Consider the following 25,236-nt stretch of genomic DNA (forward strand, 5'->3'; position numbering starts at 1 on the left):
GAGTAGGATGCTGAAAATCAAAAGAAGACCGTCAATAGGACCAGATTTTGTGGGTCAATTTTGGGCCAGACACATGATACCCTAGGAAGTTTAACGGTATACAACTCAAGGACGAGGAGTATTCGGAAACTACCGGTTTTTAACAAGCTGCAAATTTCCAGTAGCTGTTTTGGTTGCGACTACGGATAAAAATTCATACTTTAGGAAGTGAAGCAAGATAAAAAATCATGCTGCATCCTAATTCGTGAAGTTTGTTAGGAATATTATTGTAAACAAGGAACCGTTTCAGTAAACTTGCTCTCTACTCTTCTAAGCTGTAATTTAAAAAAAGCGATAAAACAATGATTTTGATTATCTGCAACTTCTGGAAACTCGAGATACTACGCTAGACGAGATACCTATTAATTGTTTTCCTAAAAAATCAGGAACAGTTCCTGGCAGCTTTCGGCTCCTTCTTGTTCTGGAAAGGATCTTCAAATCCGCTTCCACGTAGCAGTCCTCGCTACGACTTCTTCTGAAGTATTTTGATTTTTGGCTGCATTTACCTTTTATTGCCGAAAATCTTATTTTCCAAGAAAAAAGCTTATTTTGCATTAAGTTTAAAAAATTTCTTCTTTCCCGTAGATTGACTTGCAGCGTCAAAATTCCGGAGGCCTCACGAGATTTTTTGACATCGGTTTTTGACATCTCTTTTTCCTTCCTTTTTCTTTCTTTTCCTGCGCACGCCGATAAAGAAGTAGTACAACAGACAACGTCAAAATGATCCTCTTGTGATGAAGCAAAAGAGGAAGAGTATACTCCTTTTCCGCTTGTACAAATATTTTTTTTGATAATAAAATTTGGCACTTCAGAGCTTATCGTATCTTCTCCCGGAGTTCCTCAAGACTTATACTTCAGCCCGTTTAGGAATGCATAAAAGCAAATAGGATTCGTTACAACTGCTGCAGGACTCTTTAGGACTGCATCAAGGTAAGCCTCGCTGCACCTAAACGCAAAATGTGGTTGTAACCTTTTTAATTTTTTTCTTGAACTTGTTGAGTCGTAATAAATCGTTTCTGGGAAGTGGAAGGTAATAATGTAATGGAATCGGCGTTACTCGCATGTGCAGATATCAGCGACAAAAAGTGTTGTAGGGACGTTTCGATACCAAAATTTCCTAAATACAGCGCAGGAACATCACTACGCTAAACAAATCGTAGCGCATACATCTGATCGAAAAAAGACAGTTCCCAAAACAATGACATATGAAGAGACCAGCATCAAAATTTTCATCATTAACAGCATGGCTAAAAGTTATTGTTTAATATACCCATACCTGATTGACGAACCAAGAAATGCCTTATCACTATTTATTTTTGGCACTCTTCACCTACCTGGCCACGTCCAATGTTGTTTCAGGAAGTACACAAGCATGCCTGCCAGTGGGCCCGAGGAAAAATGGGATGAATGTCAACTTTTATAAATACTCATTACTGGATTCAACAACGTATTCCTACCCGCAATATATGACTTCTGGATATGCCTCGAATTGGAATTAGGTTCCGTTGGCGGACAGACGGATTTCTCAATTGACTACGATCTTTCTTGTGTTATCTCTTCAGGAACTTTTAAATGTGCTCAATCAGATGCTTATGGAAACTGGGGATGCAGAGGTCATAGTGAATGTTCAAAATAGCCAAGAAAGACCTATTGGAGTACTGATTTACTTGGTTTCTTACTATCCCAAAAAACGCTACTCTAGAAATGACAGGTTACTTTTTACCACCACAAACAAGTTCTTACACGTTCAGGTTTGCTAAGGTCGATGACTCTGCAATTCTATCAGTCGGTGGTAACGTTGCGTTCGAATGTTGTGCACAAGAACAACCTCCAATTACATCGACGGATTTTACAATCAATGGTATTAAGCCATGGCAAGGAAGTTTGCCTGATAACATCGGAGGGACTGTCTACATGTATGCAGGCTACTATTATCCGCTGAAGGTTGTTTACTCCAATGCCGTTTCCTGGGGCACGCTTCCAATTAGCGTGGAATTGCCTGATGGTACTACTGTTAGTGATGACTTTGAAGGGTACGTTTACTCTTTTGACGATGATTTAAGTCAGTCAAATTGTACTATCCCTGATCCTTCAAAACATACTACTAGCATCGTCACAACTACTACCGAACTGTGGACTGGTACTTTTACTTCTACATCTACTGAAATGACCACCGTCACCGGTACTAATGGTCAACCAACTGACGAAACCGTTATTGTTGCCAAAGCTCCAACCACTGCCACCTCATCCAGTTTGTCATCATCTTCTTCAGAACAAATCACCAGCTCTATCACGTCTTAGCATCCAATTATTACTCCATTCTATCGCAGCAATGGAACTTCTGTAGTTTCTTCCTCAGTCATGTCTTCCTCGGTCATTTCTTCTTCTGCAACGACCTCCACTTCTACATTCTCTGAATCATCTAAATCATCCGTCATTCAAACCAGTAGTTCCACCTCTGGTTCTTCTGAGAGCGAAACAATCTTAGTGATTGCTGGCATGTCATTAGCGACAAGACGCTTATTACCGTAGTAGCCCCCCAAGGCAAACATCTCTTTATCAGTAATATCCAAAGCTGTTCAACTTCTCGAATTGGCCCAGGAAAAGAGCATTGGGGCGGCAACTAACTCTGGCATACTTACAGTTTCTGCTCTTGACAGCGCTAAAAAAGGGCTTGTTTTGTAATGCCCGGTTCGCAATTCTACAAGTACCACGCACTAGCTGCTAAAAGTGTCTAACCTTGCGAACAACTCTGGACTTTCTTATGAGAATCCCATCGTCAAGAAACAAAATTATACAGACAGGCGTAAATGTAGCTCGTAAGCGCCTGATCAAGTAAGCCAAATGCGCTAACTTGAGGAAATATAGCCATCTAAATCTCTGCAACATGCCAATTCGCACGTGACTTGAAACTATGGAAAGTGTCTAGAAGATTACCAAGAACCACGTTATTTGAGAGAGGATGGCAAGGTGACGACAATCACACCAAGACCACATTTTGGGTGCGCCTGGAAGCAAGACCTGAGAAACTGGGCCAAAATATTCAAACCAAGCATAAGATAGTTGGAGGTAGGAATACACTATCTAATCTGTGCTGATGAAATGCTGGCGAAAACGGGCGATGTAGTGGTACAGAAGGTGCCGGTTATCCGTTTGTCCGTTTTTCTTCATTTTTTTTTTGTTTTTCCCTTTTGTCTTTTGCACCGCTTATATATGGGTATGAAACAAGTTCAAGAATTTATAATGGAACCCAAAGGTTCAGTCTTTGTAGTTCGAGCGACATTGCGCGTTTCCTTAGAAAACGCTGGAAAGATATTCTTTAACGAGACGGAGTAATTCTCGTCAGGAATAGGATGTTGATTGATTTTTGCTGTAGTTATATAGCAGGGACCCACGGAAGAGAGCGAGCGCCTTCTTTCACAGGGACTTTTGTCAGCCACGTCTCCGCGGAAAACAATTGCCGTCCGCGTCGCAGTGAGATTACGCAGCCGTGCGCTTCAGGGACAGAAAAGAAGCATTTCGCGGCTACGGAGAAACAGTGCACTAACTCTCTCGAGGGTAGCCGCAAAGATTTCTTGTCTCTTCCATTAGGACATAGCTATCTTTTTCTTTTCTGTTTTTGGCGTATGATCTGTTCTGAGCCAAAGTTATAGAACATTGCTTGAATAAGCACCTCACAGAGTAGGGATTGTATAGAAAGTAGCTGAGCGTCTGCCCACGTAACAAACAATCTTGCCCCTTCCCCGCTCTTGTTTTCGCGTGCCTCTTCTACAATAATCTGGCCAGGCTAAATCGCGTTCTGCTGCTGCTGCTGCTATTGTTATTGTTGTTGTTGTTGTTTTGGCCAATTGCTTATGTGTTGGTCTGCAAATTAGCACCTCGTTCCCTGTTGGCAAACGCGCGCGTACAAGCCTTACAGGGCTTGAGAATGTTCTTCGTAGAAATGCATGCACAAAAATTTTGATCTAGCACACCATCGGTCTCTGTAGCTTCGGGCTCTATAGCTATGGGTTAGGAGTCCGTGAGTAGTAACAAGAAGAAGTATATAAAAAGCAGGTAAATCGTACTTCAATATGCTTCATTGTCACTGGATCGTCATATTCACTCTTGTTCTCATAATAGCAGTCCAAGTTTTCATCTTTGCAAGCTTTACTATTTCTTTCTTTTTATTGGTAAACTCTCGCCCATTACAAAAAAAAAAGAGATGTTCAATCGTTTTAACAAATTCCAAGCTGCTGTCGCTTTGGCCCTACTCTCTCGCGGCGCTCTCGGTGACTCTTACACCAATAGCACCTCCTCCGCAGACTTGAGTTCTATCACTTCCGTCTCGTCAGCTAGTGCAAGTGCCACCGCTTCCGACTCACTTTCTTCCAGTGACGGTACCGTTTATTTGCCATCCACAACAATTAGCGGTGATCTCACAGTTACTGGTAAAGTAATTGCAACCGAGGCCGTGGAAGTCGCTGCCGGTGGTAAGTTGACTTTACTTGACGGTGAAAAATACGTCTTCTCATCTGATCTAAAAGTTCACGGTGATTTGGTTGTCGAAAAGTCTGAAGCAAGCTACGAAGGTACCGCCTTCGACGTTTCTGGTGAGACTTTTGAAGTTTCCGGTAACTTCAGTGCTGAAGAAACTGGCGCTGTCTCCGCATCTATCTATTCATTCACACCTAGCTCGTTCAAGAGCAGCGGTGACATTTCTTTGAGTTTGTCAAAGGCCAAGAAGGGTGAAGTCACCTTTTCTCCATACTCTAACGCTGGTACCTTTTCTTTGTCAAATGCTATTCTCAACGGTGGTTCTGTTTCCGGTTTGTAACGTAGAGACGACGATGAAGGCTCTGTAAATAACGGTGAAATCAACCTAGACAATGGAAGTACCTATGTTATCGTTGAACCAGTTTCTGGAAACGGTACAATCAACATCGTCTCTGGTAACCTATACTTGCACTACCCTGACACCTTTACTGGCCAAACTGTTGTATTCAAGGGTGAAGGTGTTCTTGCCGTTGACCCAACCGAAACCAACGCCACTCCTATTCCTGTTGTTGGCTACACCGGTAAGAACCAAATTGCCATTACCGCTGACATCACTGCTCTTTCTTACGACGGTACTACTGGTGTCTTAACTGCAACCCAAGGTAACAGACAATTCTCTTTTGAAATTGGTACTGGATTCTCTAGTTCTGGCTTCAGTGTCTCCGAAGGAATCTTCGCAGGCGCCTACTCATATTACCTAAACTATGACGGTGTCATCGCTACAAGCGCCGCATCCACATCCGCATCCACTACCTCTGGTGTTGTCTCTACTGCCACTGGTTCAGTCACTTTATCCTCTAACGCTTCTACCACCGTCTCTTCTACGATCTCTTCTAGCGCCCCAGACTCAATAATTCCTTCATCTAGCGCCTCCATCTCTGGTGTCTCAAACTCCACTACAGCATCTGGTTCAATCGCTTCTACTGCTTCCACCGCTTCCACTACTTCTACTGCATCCGCTGCATCCGCCACCAGCTTCACCTCAGGTTCCGCTTCTGTCTACACTACTACATTAACTTACTTGAATGCCACAAGTACAGTCGTGGTTTCCTGTTCAGAAACAACCGACGCTAGCGGTAACATTTACACCATTACCACAACTGTCCCATGCTCATCTACCACTGCCACCATCACATCTTGTGACGAAAACGGATGCCATGTTCCAGCACCAACTGCTACCGACGCAACTGCAACCGTTTCCTCCAAATCATACACCACTGTTACTGTTACTCACTGTGACAACAATGGCTGTAACACCAAGACTGTCACTTCTGAATGTTCTAAAGAAACTGCAGCAACCACCATTTCTCCAAAATCATACACTACTGTTACCGTTACTCACTGTGACGACAACGGCTGTAACACCAAGACTGTCACTTCCGAGGCTTCCAAACAAACATCATTGGCCACTAGCACAGTCACCAAGTCTGCTGCTCCAACTTCTCATACTGCTGCTTCCAGCACCTTCACTGGTATTGTCGTTCAATCCGAAGGTATGGCTGCTGGTTTGAGAACCAATGCTTTAAGTACTTTGGCAGGTATTTTCATCCTTGCTTTTTTTTAAAATGAGTGCGTAACCGTACTTTCCTAAAAATAACTAAGTAGAAAGTATTTTAATATATAAACGTGAGATATATGTGGGTAATTAGATAATTGTTGGGATTCCATTGTTGATAAAGGCTATAATATTAGGTATACAGAATATACTAGAAGTTCTCCTCGAGGATATAGGAATCCTCAAAATGGAATCTATATTTCTACATACTAATATTACGATTATTCCTCATTCCGTTTTATATGTTTCATTATCCTATTACATTATCAATCCTTGCACTTCAGCTTCCTCTAACCTCGATGACAGCTTCTCATAACTTATGTCATCATCTTAACACCGTATATGATAATATATTGATAATATAACTATTAGTTGATAGACGATAGTGGATTTTTATTCCAACATACCACCCATAATGTAATAGATCTAATGAATCCATTTGTTTGTTAATAGTTTGAATGTTTTTATCGGAAGAGGTTTGGTCATTACGTCTGCAATATTCTTTTTGGTTTCGATATAGCATACGTGCAGATGATTTCCTGATACTTCATCTCTTAGTCTCATTGCTTTAGTACCAAAAAATCTGTTTCTAAATTTCTCTTCATTATTGGATATAATTATACTGATTGTAGATTTACTGTCGGTTAGTAATCCTTTAGTAATTGGTTTCTTGTTAAGTTCTTGCACAAGGTGACTGAGGTTATTTAATAATGGGACAGATTCACTTATCGCGTGTATTTCTGCTTCCGTAGTTGAAGTACATGTTAATGAAGCCTTGGTGGACTTTCCTCCAATTACCTTTCCATTAAGTAAATATATGTTGCCAATTTGTGACTTGTAATATGGTTGGTTACCATATGAAGCATCACTTATTGCGACTAGTTTATTATCTGGCTCGGTAGGTTTGTTTTTGTGCCATATCAGTTGTTTATCTCTAGTGTCCCACATGAATTGTATTAACTCATATGTCATGTCTAAAACTTGCCTAGAGGGGAATAGTATATGTTGAGCAAGTGTGTTGATGTAGTATAGTAAGTCAAATCTAAATTTATATCCAACATATGAAGCTAGACCAATCAACTTTTGCATTTCATGTACCTTCTCTTTGTATTCATCTTCATCTATTTCTAGTTCATCCTGGTCTATATAAAGACCTGGTTGACCTGGAGCGCTAAGTTTTCTTCCTTTTGGATTCAAAGGTACGTTTAATTTGGGTATTTTCTCAGTTAATGAGTTTTCCATACCTAATTTCATGTATTTACCTCTTTGATATTTGATTTCTAAGCCAAGTATGTCGTACTGAATTTCGTTATCACTTTCACCCAGATTTATTATCTTTGTATCGTATTGTTTCTTGAGTGTTGTTATGATTTTCTTATTTGCATTTAAGTCTTTGCTGAACAATATCATATCATCAACGAATAAGCAAATTGTTACTTGACTATTCTTAAATACGCATGACCATCCACGAACTTCTTCCATACCACACTGTTTTATCAGGTATGATTTGATAGTTTCGTACCAGTTCGCTCCACTTTGTTTCAATCCATAAAGTGATTTCTTCAAACGTATCAACTTATCATTCATTCCTAAATGTGGTGGAGGTCTTATGTATAGTTCTTCTTTGATGTCTGCATACAAATATGCCGAAGATATGTCTAATTGTGTAATATAGTAGTTATTGTCTAATGCAAGTGACAGGGATGTCATTAATGCATAGTGATGTACGGTATTGGATTGCATGCCTGGGTCGTAAGTGTCAGGATGTTGAATATCACCTCTTGCAACAAATCTAGCTTTATGAGTACCGTCACGTTTCCTGTTAAAGATAAACATTGAATTTATTACTCTTTTGGGGTCTATTTCTTTTCTGTCATAATATCTGTCAGTGTCCCAAGTTTTCATCATCAACAGTTGATTGACTTCTTTGTGGTATGCCTGGATATATTTTTCTTTTTCTTTAATATCTTTATTATAGGTGATTGCCTCATCGTATCGTAAGGTTGTTCGTATTGGTTTGATTGATTTTACTGCTTTTACAGCTGCAATCAGGTGAATTCGTTTCTTCGATCTCGGAGGTTCTAAACTACGCATATTCTTAGTATTCCATGTGTCTCGTGATACCTTAATTTCAGTTTCATTATCTTCTAATGATCTTTTCTTACTGTTGATAGTAGTATAGGCATTAGAGTCACCAATACCACCCAAACTGGAATTAGTTTGATGAGAATTTATCGGTGGGAGTTCTTTAAAGGAGTCTGATAATTCGGTAGGAGGTTCTGGAGGCAGATCGGGGAGTGGAAGATCAGCGATAATAGATTCCTCTGTATTCTCCTTAGGACAGGTATCTGACGTTTTGATAGGAACGACGTGGTGTAGTGAATTACTTTCTGATGAGGAAGTATCGATCGAAGGTGAACGGTGTATGATCCTTTTCTCAGTCTCCTGTTCGCTTGTCTGCGGAACAGTTTTATTATTGGTACCACCCGTACTGGATATTGGTACGTTTGTATGATTAGTCTCATTGTCACTGTACGAGTCTGAGTGTCTGAAATCTTTAGATTTACTGGCGTGCGACGACTCATGTGTGTTAGATTGGGACATGGGAGCAAGTAAAGGAACATCTAATCTATGCATACCACCCGAACCGGTACTCTCGATATCGGAAATTTGGGGGGTGCTAGATCTCTTCTTAGATGGAAGAATATTAGATTCAGATATGTTGGGGTCAACTTCTCTGGGTGCGCGAATATTGGTTTTGGAAACACGTTTCGAATCTTCAGTATGAGTTGACGGAGGTGTGGAATCGGTTGGACTCACAGCTTTTGAAAGGACATTTCTCAGTTGCTCAGGATGTAGTTCAATGTCAGATTGGAAGTCATGGTCAGATTCTATGTTAAGATCATTGGATTGTTGGATCTCATTTGACGCAATGAACGAATGATATGAAGCAGTTAAACGGTTTAAGTCTTCATCGAAAGTGAGTGCGTCGTAATTGAATTGATCTAATCTGGATTCCTTGCCCTGAAGAATAACATAGTTAGTTGTATCTACTGTCTTCTTTAAGGACGGAAGATAGATGATATATCCATAAGAGTTTCGAGACGGATGTAGAGCGTAGCCTGGGATGCCACGAGGATGTATTTTGGAGTTAGGGTTGTGATCATTGACGATAACAGGTTGACCGAAAGGTAACAAAGTACTGATATCAAGTCCTGCCAAGCCAGCATGTTGTCTTGCAGATTTTTTGCTTTTAGGTGAAGCTAGTGAATTTCTCACAATAGTAGAAAATTCGATTGCAGAGAACCATAAATGGTTCGGTAAACCACTACATTGCAGTTGAGTACGGCAGTCATCTAATAAGGTACGGTTGAGCCGTTCAGCGACTCCATGTGCTCGGGAATCCGCTGTGGTTGTATAGCATGGAGTTATACCATTTTTTTCAAGGAATTTATGGAGAGTTCTGTTAGTATACTCAGAACCACGGTCCATTTGTATAACCAAGACACTGGCCTGAAACTGGTTTTTAATAAAAGCTAGTATCGTAGTAAAAACATCGAGGATAGAGTCCTCGCGACGGTCGTGTAATGGATAAACCCAACGGAATTTTGTTGTCTCATCAGTAAATGAGATGAAATAGGATGGTGCACTTTTTGGTAGGTTGTGAACTGGACCAAATATGTCAGTATGTAGGTATTGAAAGGGTTCGTATGAATTTTGGTATTTTAGTCGTGAACCTTTGATATGTCTGTGTTTGGTGCTTTTGCCGATTAAACAATCAGGACATTGATAGTCAATAGCACTAGACCAGTCGACATCTGATTCGTTAAAATACGTGATGGTGTTATTTTTAAGTGAGTATCGAATTGTCTGTGCATTGGCATGCGCAAGCATTCGATGAATGAAAGGATAAGGATATTTGCGTGTACTTTCACTTGTATGGACATTATTGATGGTGGGTACGGAGATATTTGATGGAAGCAAGTACTTTTTAGATACCCAGTAAAAGTCTCCATATTTTACGATAGGTGCAAGTACAGTGCCGTCAGACCGTTCTAAGACGTTTTTGGTAAAGCATGCTGTGATATCTACTGCAGCCAATTCATTCAAACTGAGTAAGTCATAGGCTATGTTAGGAGTGTGCAATACCTTTATTGATGTTTTGGTGTTGTCCTGGAAGTGAAATTGTAGGTCACCAATAGCGTTAATTGGTATATTTCTTTTTTGAGCATCAACTACGTTTATGTCAGGATTAGATGATGCTGAGTGTATGTGATGAGCAGATCTTATAAGGGTTCGTGATGCTCCTGAATCGAGAAGGAGGTGTCCAGGGAGTTCATCATCAGAATGATTAGTATGATTTACTGTAGATTCAGTAAGTTTCTGGCCTAAGATGAAGGTCGTGCTTATTGTTCAATTGAATCGGTTCAGTAGTTGATTTACTGATGGAATCGTTGTCCGTGCTGGGAGAGTTATTAGATGTGGATACATTGTGAGCCCTGGCTGTTTTCGATTTCGAATTATTTGTTTTTTGAGGATTCCGAGCTATAACTTTGGGTTTGGTTGTATTCGTATAGCTGCGAGAATCATTCTTCTCATCACTCGGATTTCTCCTGTAATTAGGTTTGCTGTTTCTCGATCCCTGTTGTTCTTCATAAATAGCATGGATATCTAAGAACAGTTCAGCGACTGTCATATTTAGATGTCGATGACGTGTGTAGCGTAAAAATTTATATTCGCCAGATAGACCTCTCATAATTAATTGGCATGCGACCTTGTTATTGATATGAATGCCATTATTGTTCAGTCTGTCGATAATGTTTGTGACTTTTGTTTCAAATGCATCTGCAGGTGTACTGCCATTATATTGCAAATTTGCCAGGGTCACAATGTCGTTTGCCTCTTGGGTATCAGATTGCATTTTTTCAATACTTTTGGAAAGAATTTTCATGATATCCGTATAATCAACGGATAGGATGTCTTTGACCCAGGTAGGTAGGAATTGAGAGGGAGCAAATATTTGAAAAGTGTTATACAAGAAGGTGAGTTCATCATCAGTGATCTGACGTACGGGTTTTCCGTTTACTGTCGGAATAATACCACCGAGATTCGAGTTTTGTAAAAATTTGATGTATGTTTTAACCCAATTTGGAAAGTCATTAGGTGAGGTTAACATTGGTGGTACGGGTTTTCCGTTTACTGTCGGAATAATACCACCGAGATTCGAGTTTTGTAAAAATTTGATGTATGTTTTAACCCAATTTGGAAAGTCATTAGGTGAGGTTAACATTGGTGGTGGTCTGACATATTTTTTAGTGGATGTCATATCAGAGTCCGCTGAGGATGAATCAGTAAATGTATTACCTGACTCAGGTGATGGAGTGCTCAGAGGCGTTCCAACTGATGATGGATACTGCGGAAACTGTGATTGTGGCCCAGGTGGAAAGTACATAGGCGACATTTGATAAGGTGTATACGGAATCATAGATGGGTGTCCGTAAAATGACCAACCAGATGGATTGGCTTGGTTTTGGGTCATCATGCACTGCTGTGGGTACGGCCCATTCTGTGGAGGTGGTACTGAAGCAGGTTGAGGAGAGGCATGATGGAGGTTCTCTGGAACAGCTGATGAAGCAGGTGTTGTTGTCTGTTGAGAGTTAGCCTTAGTGGAAGCCTTATCATATTCTTGAATTTTGGAAGCTGAAACGTCTAACGGATCTTGATTTGTGTGGACTTCCTTAGAAGTAACCGAAGCACAGGCGCTACCATGAGATATATGTGGGTAATTAGATAATTGTTGGGATTCCATTGTTGATAAAGGCTATAATATTAGATATACAGAATATACTAGAAGTTCTCCTCGAGGATATAGGAATCCTCAAAATGGAATCTATATTTCTACATACTAATATTACGATTATTCCTCATTCCGTTTTATATGTTTCATTATCCTATTACATTATCAATCCTTGCACTTCAGCTTCCTCTAACCTCGATGACAGCTTCTCATAACTTATGTCATCATCTTAACACCGTATATGATAATATATTGATAATATAACTATTAGTTGATAGACGATAGTGGATTTTTATTCCAACAAAACGTCAGTGTAAACATTCAAGTGATTTTAACTTTACGCGGTTGAAGAATGCTGTGTTCGAACTATAAAGCGTCAGAAAAGATGGTTTAGCGAAGGCACCATTATGAAGATAGACACATTCTTCTTTTTTTTTTTTTTTTTTTTTTTTTTTTTTTTTTTTTCATTTACTTTTATTTCTCGCGGTCGGTAAATTTTTCGTGGGTTTCTTTGAATCTATTAGCCGACATAAGAATAATGCATAAATAATATTTTTAATGTCTTCCTATGCCCAAAAGAAGAAGTCTTGAAGTTGCCGCACATGGAAATCACATGACCATGGCTTGGCCCTTCGTTTTAAATGCAACATGCAATATGGAATGTGTCATGAATACTATCAGCAGGAACAGAAAGCGTCGTTTTGTTTCTGCAAATGCTGTAGTTTTGGGCCGAAAATAGATGTAGTAGAATATATAGTGAAACGTGATGTACAAAAGAAAAAGGTAGTTTAAAAAAAATTAGATAACTTGGATTTTTACCCTGAATATTGCATGTGATTCGTAAAGAACTGAGTTACCTCAAACGGACCTCCCTTTTCATTTCGTATTCCGCGAATCATGAAGTCATGCAATTACCTCTGAAGAGCTGACTGTCCCAAAAGAAGCTATCGAATCTGTCCTTGATTTATTTAAGCCTTGCGTTTCGAGAAAGTGAAAACCAATTGAATACAAAATAAAAAAAAAAGAAGAAAGAAATAGCAGGTCTAAGATATATAAGAAAGTTAATATCATTTTTGAACATTTTATTTTAGACGCCTTCAGCCGCGCGACGCCCGGAGTAATCATATGCCCATGACTTTACCAAAAGGCAACAGGGAGGAACATGCATTAATGTGAAGCATCACTGCTGCAATTCTCGGTGTTGCTAATAATTCATGGATCGAGAAAGAGACATAACATTTAGGCCAATTTTTTGAATAAATATGAACTCAGCTAAGACTCGACAATACAATTTTCTTATACTAAACGTAGATTTATAAAATAAACACAACTGTAAGGGCAATGCAACCGTAGATGCATATATCATTTATAGAAATTATATCCAACAGAAAGCTCAGACTTATATCCGGTTTAAGAGAGAAATTCTTGCTCATATTACCCCAAGACCAGGTGGCGTGTTGAAGTTTATAACATATAAGAACTACTACCTCATGAATTCTAGTGGATGAAAGAAGCAGCACGAACACCATTTCTACAGACAACGACACATGGAAAGGTTCACCATTCCCAAAGAAAACAACGATGGCCACAAGGGTGTGGTCCTCCATTCTCCTACTGTTGGAAGGAGATATTATCCGACCGACTGTTTTGTGATATGGCAAACTATTTTTTTAAATGAGCAAAATTACTTCTTTTGGCTGGAAATGTCATTAGAAAGTGCCCAAGTGACATTTAGCTAAACTCGGGTATTGTCTACAAGACCGGTGCTGTGACCGTTTCCAATACGGAAAGAAACGGTACTGGGAGCAGGAGTTGCTTTTACAGATATGAACAATGCCAATAGAGCCGCACATGTAATTACTGGTTCACACTCGTGGGGCCCACACGATTCCTGTGCAAAGTTTGACAAGAGGATGGAGTTTCACGTAAATGCTGCCAAAGGTGATGCGGTTTTGTTTTTGGGCAGCCTCTACCATGTTGCAAGTGCGAACCATACTGTGGCCACATAGATTACAAAAAAAGTCCAGGATATCTTGCAAACCTAGCTTGTTTTGTAAACGACATTGAAAAAAGCGTATTAAGGTGAGAAAATCAAGATTATCTAAGCCGATGAAAAATGAAAGGTATGATTTCAGCCACAAATATATAGTAGTTATTTTATACATCAAGATGAGAAAATAAAGGGATTTTTTCGTTCTTTTATCATTTTCTCTTTCTCACTTCCGACTACTTCTTATATCTACTTTCATCGTTTCATTCATCGTGGGTGTCTAATAAAGTTTTAATGACAGAGATAACCTTGATAAGCTTTTTCTTATACGCTGTGTCACGTATTTATTAAATTACCACGTTTTCGCATAACATTCTGTAGTTCATGTGTACTAAAAAAAAAAAAAAAAAAAGGAAATAGGAAGGAAAGAGTAAAAAGTTAATAGAAAACAGAACACATCCCTAAACGAAGCCGCACAATCTTGGCGTTCACACGTGGGTTTAAAAAGGCAAATTACACAGAATTTCAGACCCTGTTTACCGGAGAGATTCCATATTCCGCACGTCACATTGCCAAATTGGTCATCTCACCAGATATGTTATACCCGTTTTGGAATGAGCATAAACAGCGTCGAATTGCCAAGTAAAACGTATATAAGCTCTTACATTTCGATAGATTCAAGCTCAGTTTCGCCTTGGTTGTAAAGTAGGAAGAAGAAGAAGAAGAAGAGGAACAACAACAGCAAAGAGAGCAAGAACATCATCAGAAATACCAATGTTGAAGTCAGCCGTTTATTCAATTTTAGCCGCTTCTTTGGTTAATGCAGGTACCATACCCCTCGGAAAGTTATCTGACATTGACAAAATCGGAACTCAAACGGAAATTTTCCCATTTTTGGGTGGTTCTGGGCCATACTACTCTTTCCCTGGTGATTATGGTATTTCTCGTGATTTGCCGGAAAGTTGTGAAATGAAGCAAGTGCAAATGGTTGGTAGACACGGTGAAAGATACCCCACTGTCAGCAAAGCCAAAAGTATCATGACAACGTGGTACAAATTGAGTAACTATACCGGTCAATTCAGCGGAGCATTGTCTTTCTTGAACGATGACTACGAATTTTTCATTCGTGACACCAAAAACCTAGAAATGGAAACCACACTTGCCAATTCGGTCAATGTTTTGAACCCATATACCGGTGAGATGAATGCTAAGAGACACGCTCGTGATTTCTTGGCGCAATATGGCTACATGGTCGAAAACCAAACCAGTTTTGCCGTTTTTACGTCTAACTCGAACAGATGTCATGATACTGCCCAGTATTTCATTGACGGTTTGGGTGATAAATTCAACATATCCTTGCAAACCATCAGTGAAGCCGAGTCTGCTGGTGCCAATACTCTGAGTGCCCACCATTCGTGTCCTGCTTGGGACGATGATGTCAACGATGACATTTTGAAAAAATATGATACCAAATATTTGAGTGGTATTGCCAAGAGATTAAACAAGGAAAACAAGGGTTTGAATCTGACTTCAAGTGATGCAAACACTTTTTTTGCATGGTGTGCATATGAAATAAACGCTAGAGGTTACAGTGACATCTGTAACATCTTCACCAAAGATGAATTGGTCCGTTTCTCCTACGGCCAAGACTTGGAAACTTATTATCAAACGGGACCAGGCTATGACGTCGTCAGATCCGTCGGTGCCAACTTGTTCAACGCTTCAGTGAAACTACTAAAGGAAAGTGAGGTCCAGGACCAAAAGGTTTGGTTGAGTTTCACCCACGATACCGATATTCTGAACTATTTGACCACTATCGGCATAATCGATGACCAAAATAACTTGACCGCCGAACATGTTCCATTCATGGAAAACACTTTCCACAGATCCTGGTACGTTCCACAAGGTGCTCGTGTTTACACTGAAAAGTTCCAGTGTTCCAATGACACCTATGTTAGATACGTCATCAACGATGCTGTCGTTCCAATTGAAACCTGTTCTACTGGTCCAGGGTTCTCTTGTGAAATAAATGACTTCTACGGCTATGCTGAAAAGAGAGTAGCCGGTACTGACTTCCTAAAGGTCTGTAACGTCAGCAGCGTCAGTAACTCTACTGAATTGACCTTTTTCTGGGACTGGAATACCAAGCACTACAACGACACTTTATTAAAACAGTAAATAGACCTAATATGATTTATGTAATTTTAGAAACTAAATATGAATGCTAATTTTTTTCTTATTTTGACTTTTGCTTGCGAGAAGTACCAAGTTGGAACAACAAACACAGTCCAAAGAGGGAAATACAAAGGCACAGTACGCAATTACTTTATTATTCTTTAGCAAGACGAAGATAGTATGAATATACGTGTAAGGCATATGCAAAGCCATGATTTTATACCATAGACATGACATGCGGGTTACATGAGGTGGTAAAATGTTTTAAGATAGCGTCCAGGGCAAGTACATGAAATGTCGTTTAGAGATGATGCAAGAGTAGGGTTATGATGTGAAAGAATAGGGCAATTAATTAACAGAGCGGATGTTGTAGGATGATATAGTGACACATAATATATAAATGATCGGTTGAGCGCGATATTATATAAGAACATCCATATGAGTATATATCCTACCGTGTCTGTTCTCTACAGTGCTTCTTTTATTCAAAATTATTGGTTTTCGTAACCGCCGCGCAGGCACGCCGCGCATCTCTTTTTCTCGAAGAAAGCGGAAAAATAAAAACGAAAAAATAAAAAAAAAAAAAAGTATAAATAGTGAAGACTTTTTCCATTTGATATTTGGTAAAAATTTCGGCTGGAAGTTTTTTGCTGAACATTTAACCGGAGAATCTTGGTGGCTTTTTCTCAGTTTCGTGGGCTTATACATTTTACCTAGTATGCTGGGAACCTTTTTTTCCGTATTCTATTCTATTCCTTGCCTTACTTTTCTTATTATTTTCTATATAACCAATTTCAATAATACTTTTTAACTGTCATAAACGCATTTTGTTTATTACAAATTAAAAGAATTAAATATAATCAGTGCAATTAATAACTCCACAAGTAGCAAAAGCAATGGCCGCCATTAGAGACTACAAGACCGCACTAGACTTTACCAAGAGCCTACCAAGACCGGATGGTTTGTCAGTGCAGGAATTGATGGACTCCAAGATCAGAGGTGGGTTGACTTATAACGATTTTTTAATCTTACCAGGTTTAGTCGATTTTGCGTCCTCTGAAGTTAGCCTACAGACCAAGCTAACCAGGAATATTACTTTAAATATTCCATTAGTTTCCTCTCCAATGGACACGGTGACAGAGTCAGAAATGGCCACTTTTATGGCTCTGTTGGGTGGTATCGGTTTCATTCACCATAACTGTACCCCAGAGGACCAAGCTGACATGGTCAGAAGAGTCAAGAACTATGAAAATGGGTTTATTAACAACCCTATAGTGATTTCTCCAACTACGACCGTTGGTGAAGCTAAGAGCATGAAGGAAAAGTATGGATTTGCAGGCTTCCCTGTCACGACAGATGGAAAGAGAAATGCAAAGTTGGTGGGTGTCATCACCTCTCGTGATATACAATTCGTTGAGGACAACTCTTTACTCGTTCAGGATGTCATGACCAAAAACCCTGTTACCGGCGCACAAGGTATCACATTATCAGAAGGTAACGAAATTCTAAAGAAAATCAAAAAGGGTAGGCTATTGGTTGTTGATGAAAAGGGTAACTTAGTTTCTATGCTTTCCCGAACTGATTTAATGAAAAATCAGAACTACCCATTAGCGTCCAAATCTGCCAACACCAAGCAACTGTTATGTGGTGCTTCTATTGGGACTATGGACGCTGATAAAGAAAGACTAAGATTATTGGTAAAAGCTGGGTTGGATGTCGTCATATTGGATTCATCCCAAGGAAACTCTATCTTCGAATTGAACATGCTCAAGTGGGTCAAAGAGAGTTTCCCAGGTCTGGAAGTCATCGCTGGTAACGTTGTCACCAGGGAACAAGCTGCCAATTTGATTGCTGCCGGTGCGGACGGTTTGAGAATTGGTATGGGAACTGGCTCTATTTGTATTACCCAAGAAGTTATGGCTTGTGGTAGGCCACAAGGTACAGCCGTCTACAATGTGTGTGAATTTGCTAACCAATTCGGTGTTCCATGTATGGCTGATGGTGGTGTTCAAAACATTGGTCATATTACCAAAGCTTTGGCTCTTGGTTCTTCTACTGTTATGATGGGTGGTATGTTGGCCGGTACTACCGAATCACCAGGTGAATATTTCTATCAAGATGGTAAAAGATTGAAGGCGTATCGTGGTATGGGCTCCATTGACGCCATGCAAAAGACTGGTACCAAAGGTAATGCATCTACCTCCCGTTACTTTTCCGAATCAGACAGTGTTTTGGTCGCACAAGGTGTCTCCGGTGCTGTCGTTGACAAAGGATCCATTAAGAAATTTATTCCATATTTGTACAATGGTTTACAACATTCCTGTCAAGACATCGGCTGTAGGTCGCTAACTTTATTAAAGAATAATGTTCAAAGGGGTAAAGTTAGATTTGAATTCAGAACCGCTTCTGCTCAACTAGAAGGTGGCGTTCATAATTTACATTCTTACGAAAAGCGTTTACATAACTGAATGTTAAAATGGCATCATCAATACAGTATTACTGATGTTATGTTATTTAGTGCTGTCCGTATGTCCTCCTGTTCTTTTTTGGGCTACAATTTAATTGATGGGGTGTTATGTTTACGATATTTCAATTATGTTAATATTTAGTATGTTTATATCTTCTCATTAATGAATAGTTAATTTTTACGTTTAGGTGATTTTGGTGGTGATTTTTCTATAATATTGAAATAAGTGTATATAAATTGAGTGGTTAGTATATGGTGAAAAAGTGGTATAACGTATGTATTAAGAGCATTTATACGGTATTTGGGCCCGCCGAATGAGATATAGATATTAAAATGTGGATAATGATGGGCTTTATGGGTAAATGGCACAGGGTATAGACCGCTGAGGCAAGTGCCGTTAATGGTGATGTGAGTGCACTTAGTACTGATTTAGTGAGAGAGATGGGCCATGGATTGGAGTGTGAGAGTAGGGTAACTTGAGAGTGGTATATACTGTAGCATCCGTGTGCGTATGCCATAGGATAATTAAAGGTGAGTATGGCATGTGGTGAGGTGGTAGTGATGGTGATATAGAGTGGTAGGGTAAGTGTATGTGCATTATTTACGATTATTTGTTAACGTTTCAATATGGAGGGTAGAACAACAGTACAGTGAGTAGGACATGGTGGATGGTAGGGTAATAGCAGGGTAATGGTAGTGGAGTTGGATATGGGTAATTGGAGGGTAACGGTTATGATGGGCGGTGGATGGTAGTAGTAAGTAGAGAGATGGATGGTGGTTGGGAGTGGTATGGTTGAGTGGGGCAGGGTAACGAGTGGGGAGGTAGGGTAATGTGAGGGTAGGTTAAGAGACAGGTTAGATAGGGTGGTGTGTGGTGTGTGGGTGTGGTGTGGTGTGGGTGTGGGTGTGGTGTGTGGGTGTGGTGTGTGTGGGTGTGGGTGTGGTGTGGGTGTGGGTGTGTGTGGGTGTGTGTGTGTGGGTGTGTGTGGGTGTGGGTGTGGGTGTGGGTGTGGTGTGTGTATATATATGTCACTGTATTGCATGCTGGATGGTGTTAGACAAGGCCGTAGGGACATATAGCATCTAGGAAGTAACCTTGTACGAAAATAGGCAATATTTCCTGTTTAGGCGATTGTGACGCAGATTTTAGTCCAACGATCTAGCGTCAAGGAATTTTTTTATAGTGGGACATTGCACCAAGGAAGTAACTTGATACGTCGTGGGTGAATGGGTCTGTTTTCTTATTCGGCGGGGTAATACATTTTTGGGGGAAGTTTGTCTGTCTGACGCGCCATATGTAGGTACGCCAAAAAGGGCTCCTCTACTTCGAAGCGCGAGGTCGTATACCTAATAAGGAAATGTAATTTATAACTTTTTATTATATTGGTCTTTTCGAGAGCGGAACGTAGGTCCATGTTTAAAGTATCCAAGAGAATATCCACGAAGCGGCTGAGCAACGAACAGAATCCTGGTTCTCCTCGACTAAGCAGATAGTTAAGATACTGTGCACCATGGAAATTGAAAACGAAAGTACGTACCGACTACTTTATTTTTGCAGGCCGGAAATCAAGCGATGAATGAGACATCCTTCTGTTTTCTATGTTGTGCTTGAAGGGGACAGACAGTCGCTTATCTTAGTGAGATTTCTTATTAACTGAATTTTCTTTGCTGCTGCTGGAGATTTGCACCTGCATAGCGCAGATTCTGCTTCTTCTCAATAGAGTAGCTTAATTATTACATTCTTAGATGATGATAAGACGGAAACTGGACAATCTTTTGTTTATATTGATGGATTTCTTGTCAAAAAGCATAGCAATCAACATACTATTGTTAATTTCGAAACTTACAAAAATAAAATGAAAGTTTCCGATAGCGTAAGTTTGAAAAAGCAAACTTTGACGAGTTTGAGTCGGCTCTAAATAACAAAAACGACTTGGTACATTGTCCCTCAATAACTTTATTTGAATCGATCCCCACGGAAGTGCGGTCATTCTACGAAGACGAAAAGTCTGGTCTAATCAAAGTGGTAAAATTCAGAACTGGTGCAATGGATAGGAAAAGGTCTTTTGAAAAAATTGTCGTTTCCGTCATGGTCGGGAAAAATGTACAAAAGTTCCTGACGTTTGTTGAAGACGAACCAGATTTCCAGGGCGGACCAATCCCTTCAAAGTATCTTATTCCCAAGAAAATCAACTTGATGGTCTACACGTTGTTTCAAGTGCATACTTTGAAATTCAATAGAAAGGATTACGATACCCTTTCTCTTTTTTACCTCAACAGAGGATACTATAATGAGTTGAGTTTCCGTGTCCTGGAACGTTGTTACGAAATAGCGAGTGCCAGGCCGAACGACAGCTCTACGATGCGTACTTTCACTGACTTTGTTTCTGGCACACCTATTGTAAGGAGTCTTCAGAAAAGCACCATAAGGAAATATGGATACAATTTGGCACCCTACATGTTCTTGTTACTACACGTAGATGAGCTATCGATTTTTTCTGCATACCAAGCAAGTTTACCTGGCGAAAAGAAAGTCGACACAGAGCGGCTGAAGCGTGATCTATGCCCACGTAAACCCACTGAGATAAAGTACTTTTCACAGATATGTAACGATATGATGAACAAAAAGGACCGATTGGGTGATGTTTTGCATGTGTGCTGCCCAAGTTGAGAAGAGATACTAACAAAATGACCGCGGCTCTCAAAAATAATTGACGAGCTTACGGTGATACGCTTACCGTTATCCAGAGCTACAGCGCAACGTATACGTCGACGATACAACAAGAACGGTTCATCGGAGCCTCGACTAAAGACGCTTGACGGACTCACTTCCGAGCGCTGGATTCAATGGTTAGGCCTTGAAAGCGACTACCATTGTTCATTCTCTAGTACTCGGAATGCGGAAGACGTAGTGGCAGGTGAGGCGGCGAGTTCAGATCATGATCAAAAAATTTCAAGAGTAACGCGAAAAAGGCCCCGAGAGCCCAAGAGTACAAACGATATCCTCGTCGCAGGCCGGAAACTCTTTGGCAGCTCCTTTGAATTCAGGGACTTGCATCAGTTGCGCTTATGTCATGAAATATACATGGCAGACACACCCTCTGTGGCAGTACAGGCCCCACCGGGCTATGGTAAGACGGAGTTATTTCATCTCCCCTTGATAGCACTGGCATCTAAGGGCGACGTGAAATATGTGTCGTTTCTGTTTGTACCGTACACAGTGTTGCTTGCTAATTGCATGATCAGGTTGGGCCGACGCGGTTGCTTGAATGTGGCCCCTGTAAGAAACTTTATTGAAGAAGGTTGCGATGGCGTTACTGATTTATACGTGGGGATCTACGATGATCTTGCTAGCACTAATTTCACAGACAGGATAGCTGCGTGGGAGAATATTGTTGAGTGCACCTTTAGGACCAACAACGTAAAATTGGGTTACCTCATTGTAGATGAGTTTCACAACTTTGAAACGGAGGTCTACCGGCAGTCGCAATTTGGGGGCATAACTAACCTTGATTTTGACGCTTTTGAGAAAGCAATCTTTTTGAGCGGCACAGCCCCTGAGGCTGTTGCTGATGCTGCGTTGCAGCGTATTGGGCTTACGGGACTGGCCAAGAAGTCGATGGACATCAACGAGCTCAAACGGTCGGAAGATCTCAGCAGAGGTCTATCCAGCTATCCAACACGGATGTTTAATCTAATCAAGGAGAAATCCGAGGTGCCTTTAGGGCATGTTCATAAAATTTGGAAGAAAGTGGAATCACAGCCCGAAGAAGCACTGAAGCTTCTTTTAGCCCTCTTTGAAATTGAACCAGAGTCGAAGGCCATTGTAGTTGCAAGCACAACCAACGAAGTGGAAGAATTGGCCTGCTCTTGGAGAAAGTATTTTAGGGTGGTATGGATACACGGGAAGCTTGGGTGCTGCAGAAAAGGTGTCTCGCACAAAGGAGTTTGTCACTGACGGTAGCATGCAAGTTCTCATCGGAACGAAATTAGTGACTGAAGGAATTGACATTAAGCAATTGATGATGGTGATCATGCTTGATAATAGACTTAATATTATTGAGCTCATTCAAGGCGTAGGGAGACTAAGAGATGGGGGCCTCTGTTATCTATTATCTAGAAAAAACAGTTGGGCGGCAAGGAATCGTAAGGGTGAATTACCACCGATTAAGGAAGGCTGTATAACCGAACAGGTACGCGAGTTCTATGGACTTGAATCAAAGAAAGGAAAAAAAGGGCCAGCATGTTGGATGCTGTGGCTCCAGGACAGACCTGTCTGCTGACACAGTGGAACTGATAGAAAGAATGGACAGATTGGCTGAAAATCAGGCGACAGCTTCCATGTCGATCGTTGCGTTACCGTCTAGCTTCCAGGAGAGCAATAGCAGTGACAGGTGCAGAAAGTATTGCAGCAGTGATGAGGACAGCGACACGTGCATTCATGGTAGTGCTAATGCCAGTACCAATGCGACTACCAACTCCAGCACTAATGCTACTACCACTGCCAGCATCAACGTCAGGACTAGTGCGACTACCACTGCCAGCATCAACGTCAGGACTAGTGCGACTACCACTGAAAGTACCAACTCCAACACTAATGCTACTACCACTGAAAGTACCAACTCCAGCACTAATGCTACTACCACTGCCAGCATCAACGTCAGGACTAGTGCGACTACCACTGAAAGTACCAACTCCAACACTAGTGCTACTACCACCGAAAGTACCGACTCCAACACTAGTGCTACTACCACCGAAAGTACCGACTCCAACACTAGTGCTACTACCACTGCTAGCACCAACTCCAGCACTAATGCCACTACCACTGCTAGCACCAACTCCAGCACTAATGCCACTACCACTGAAAGTACCAACGCTAGTGCCAAGGAGGACGCCAATAAAGATGGCAATGCTGAGGATAATAGATTCCATCCAGTCACCGACATTAACAAAGAGTCGTATAAGCGGAAAGGGAGTCAAATGGTTTTGCTAGAGAGAAAGAAACTGAAAGCACAATTTCCCAATACTTCCGAGAATATGAATGTCTTACAGTTTCTTGGATTTCGGTCTGACGAAATTAAACATCTTTTCCTCTATGGTATTGACATATACTTCTGCCCAGAGGGAGTATTCACACAATACGGATTATGCAAGGGCTGTCAAAAGATGTTCGAGCTCTGTGTCTGTTGGGCTGGCCAGAAAGTATCGTATCGGAGGATGGCTTGGGAAGCACTAGCTGTGGAGAGAATGCTGCGAAATGACGAGGAATACAAAGAATACTTGGAAGACATCGAGCCATATCATGGGGACCCTGTAGGGTATTTGAAATTTTTTAGCGTAAAAAGGGGAGAGATCTACTCTCAGATACAGAGAAATTATGCTTGGTACCTGGCCATTACTAGAAGAAGAGAAACAATTAGTGTATTGGATTCGACAAGAGGCAAGCAAGGGAGCCAAGTTTTCCGCATGTCTGGAAGGCAGATCAAAGAGTTGTATTATAAAGTATGGAGCAACTTGCGTGAATCGAAGACAGAGGTGCTGCAGTACTTTTTGAACTGGGACGAAAAAAAGTGCCGGGAAGAATGGGAGGCAAAAGACGATACGGTCTTTGTGGAAGCGCTCGAGAAAGTTGGAGTTTTTCAGCGTTTGCGTTCCATGACGAGCGCTGGACTGCAGGGTCCGCAGTACGTCAAGCTGCAGTTTAGCAGGCATCATCGACAGTTGAGGAGCAGATATGAATTAAGTCTAGGAATGCACTTGCGAGATCAGCTTGCGCTGGGAGTTACCCCATCTAAAGTGCCGCATTGGACGGCATTCCTGTCGATGCTGATAGGGCTGTTCTACAATAAAACATTTCGGCAGAAACTGGAATATCTTTTGGAGCAGATTTCGGAGGTGTGGTTGTTACCACATTGGGTTGATTTGGCAAACGTTGAAGTTCTCGCTGCAGATAACACGAGGGTACCGCTGTACATGCTGATGGTAGCGGTTCACAAAGAGCTGGATAGCGATGATGTTCCAGACGGTAGATTTGATATAATATTACTATGTAGAGATTCGAGCAGAGAAGTTGGAGAGTGAAGGAAATTGTTGTTACGAAAGTCAGTGATTATGTATTGTGTAGTATAGTATATTGTAAGAAATTTTTTTTTCTAGGGAATATGCGTTTTGATGTAGTAGTATTTCACTGTTTTGATTTAGTGTTTGTTGCACGGCAGTAGCGAGAGACAAGTGGGAAAGAGTAGGATAAAAAGACAATCTATAAAAAGTAAACATAAAATAAAGGTAGTAAGTAGCTTTTGGTTGAACATCCGGGTAAGAGACAACAGGGCTTGGAGGAGACGTACATGAGGGCTATTTAGGGCTATTTAGGGCTATGTAGAAGTGCTGTAGGGCTAAAGAACAGGGTTTCATTTTCATTTTTTTTTTTTAATTTCGGTCAGAAAGCCGGGTAAGGAGTGACAGCGAGAGTAAAGATAGATGTGAAAAGTGTGGGTGTGGTGTGTGGGTGTGGGTGTGTGTGTGGGTGTGGTGTGTGGGTGTGGGTGTGGGTGTGGGTGTGGTGTGGGTGTGGTGTGTGGGTGTGGTGTGTGGGTGTGGTGTGGGTGTGGTGTGGTGTGTGGGTGTGTGGGTGTGGTGTGGTGTGTGGGTGTGGTGTGGGTGTGGTGTGTGTGTGG

The 25,236-nt window shown here is 40.9% G+C and overlaps 13 protein-coding genes across 13 annotated transcripts, besides 5 other annotated features; 9 read left to right on the forward strand and 4 right to left on the reverse strand.

The window, feature by feature from the left end:
* Positions 1-1,334: 1,334 nt before the first annotated feature.
* YHR212W-A (uncharacterized protein) lies at positions 1,335-1,538 on the forward strand (the record flags this gene model as incomplete). The annotated part of the gene is made up of 1 exon (NM_001184598.3): positions 1,335-1,538. The coding sequence occupies one exon, from the start codon at positions 1,335-1,337 to the stop codon at positions 1,536-1,538; it is 204 nt and encodes a 67-aa protein (NP_878091.3).
* Positions 1,539-1,743: 205 nt separating this feature from the next.
* YHR213W (uncharacterized protein) lies at positions 1,744-2,340 on the forward strand (the record flags this gene model as incomplete). The annotated part of the gene is made up of 1 exon (NM_001179344.1): positions 1,744-2,340. The coding sequence occupies one exon, from the start codon at positions 1,744-1,746 to the stop codon at positions 2,338-2,340; it is 597 nt and encodes a 198-aa protein (NP_012083.1).
* Positions 2,341-3,141: 801 nt separating this feature from the next.
* YHR213W-A (uncharacterized protein) lies at positions 3,142-3,375 on the forward strand (the record flags this gene model as incomplete). The annotated part of the gene is made up of 1 exon (NM_001184599.3): positions 3,142-3,375. The coding sequence occupies one exon, from the start codon at positions 3,142-3,144 to the stop codon at positions 3,373-3,375; it is 234 nt and encodes a 77-aa protein (NP_878092.3).
* A 17-nt stretch (positions 3,376-3,392) lies between these two features.
* Positions 3,393-3,692, forward strand: YHR213W-B (uncharacterized protein; the record flags this gene model as incomplete). The annotated part of the gene is made up of 1 exon (NM_001184600.1): positions 3,393-3,692. One exon carries the CDS (start codon positions 3,393-3,395, stop codon positions 3,690-3,692), a length of 300 nt encoding a protein of 99 aa, NP_878093.1.
* A 551-nt stretch (positions 3,693-4,243) lies between these two features.
* Positions 4,244-4,855, forward strand: YHR214W (uncharacterized protein; the record flags this gene model as incomplete). Its single annotated transcript, NM_001179345.3, has 1 exon — positions 4,244-4,855. One exon carries the CDS (start codon positions 4,244-4,246, stop codon positions 4,853-4,855), a length of 612 nt encoding a protein of 203 aa, NP_012084.3.
* Positions 4,856-6,202: 1,347 nt separating this feature from the next.
* Positions 6,203-6,534: a long terminal repeat (Ty1 LTR).
* Positions 6,203-12,230: a mobile genetic element (YHRCTy1-1; Ty1 element, LTR retrotransposon of the Copia (Pseudoviridae) group; contains co-transcribed genes TYA Gag and TYB Pol, encoding proteins involved in structure and function of virus-like particles, flanked by two direct repeats).
* Positions 6,557-11,939, reverse strand: YHR214C-B (gag-pol fusion protein; the record flags this gene model as incomplete). The annotated part of the gene is given in 1 exon segment (NM_001181431.2): positions 6,557-11,939. Coding segments are annotated over 1 exon segment (5,382 nt in total).
* Positions 10,503-11,939, reverse strand: YHR214C-C (gag protein; the record flags this gene model as incomplete). The annotated part of the gene is made up of 1 exon (NM_001184437.3): positions 10,503-11,939. One exon carries the CDS (start codon positions 11,937-11,939, stop codon positions 10,503-10,505), a length of 1,437 nt encoding a protein of 478 aa, NP_036195.3.
* Positions 11,899-12,230: a long terminal repeat (Ty1 LTR).
* A 1,010-nt stretch (positions 12,231-13,240) lies between these two features.
* On the reverse strand, positions 13,241-13,534 carry YHR214C-D (uncharacterized protein; the record flags this gene model as incomplete). The annotated part of the gene is made up of 1 exon (NM_001184601.1): positions 13,241-13,534. One exon carries the CDS (start codon positions 13,532-13,534, stop codon positions 13,241-13,243), a length of 294 nt encoding a protein of 97 aa, NP_878094.1.
* Positions 13,535-13,792: 258 nt separating this feature from the next.
* YHR214C-E (uncharacterized protein) lies at positions 13,793-14,092 on the reverse strand (the record flags this gene model as incomplete). Its single annotated transcript, NM_001184602.3, has 1 exon — positions 13,793-14,092. The coding sequence occupies one exon, from the start codon at positions 14,090-14,092 to the stop codon at positions 13,793-13,795; it is 300 nt and encodes a 99-aa protein (NP_878095.3).
* Positions 14,093-14,691: 599 nt separating this feature from the next.
* On the forward strand, positions 14,692-16,095 carry PHO12 (acid phosphatase PHO12; the record flags this gene model as incomplete). The annotated part of the gene is made up of 1 exon (NM_001179346.1): positions 14,692-16,095. One exon carries the CDS (start codon positions 14,692-14,694, stop codon positions 16,093-16,095), a length of 1,404 nt encoding a protein of 467 aa, NP_012087.1.
* An 893-nt stretch (positions 16,096-16,988) lies between these two features.
* Positions 16,989-18,560, forward strand: IMD2 (IMP dehydrogenase IMD2; the record flags this gene model as incomplete). The annotated part of the gene is made up of 1 exon (NM_001179347.3): positions 16,989-18,560. The coding sequence occupies one exon, from the start codon at positions 16,989-16,991 to the stop codon at positions 18,558-18,560; it is 1,572 nt and encodes a 523-aa protein (NP_012088.3).
* Positions 18,561-18,593: 33 nt separating this feature from the next.
* Positions 18,594-18,924: an origin of replication (ARS824; Autonomously Replicating Sequence).
* Positions 18,698-25,236: a telomere (TEL08R; Telomeric region on the right arm of Chromosome VIII; composed of an X element core sequence, X element combinatorial repeats, an internal stretch of telomeric repeats, a short Y' element, and a terminal stretch of telomeric repeats).
* YHR218W (uncharacterized protein) lies at positions 20,607-22,517 on the forward strand (the record flags this gene model as incomplete). The annotated part of the gene is made up of 2 exons (NM_001179349.1): positions 20,607-21,208; positions 21,308-22,517. The coding sequence occupies 2 exons, from the start codon at positions 20,607-20,609 to the stop codon at positions 22,515-22,517; spliced, it is 1,812 nt and encodes a 603-aa protein (NP_012090.1).
* Positions 22,766-24,640, forward strand: YHR219W (uncharacterized protein; the record flags this gene model as incomplete). The annotated part of the gene is made up of 1 exon (NM_001179350.3): positions 22,766-24,640. One exon carries the CDS (start codon positions 22,766-22,768, stop codon positions 24,638-24,640), a length of 1,875 nt encoding a protein of 624 aa, NP_012091.3.

Source organism: Saccharomyces cerevisiae, chromosome VIII, assembly GCF_000146045.2.
Source record: "Saccharomyces cerevisiae S288C chromosome VIII, complete sequence".
Classification (NCBI taxonomy): domain Eukaryota; kingdom Fungi; phylum Ascomycota; class Saccharomycetes; order Saccharomycetales; family Saccharomycetaceae; genus Saccharomyces; species Saccharomyces cerevisiae.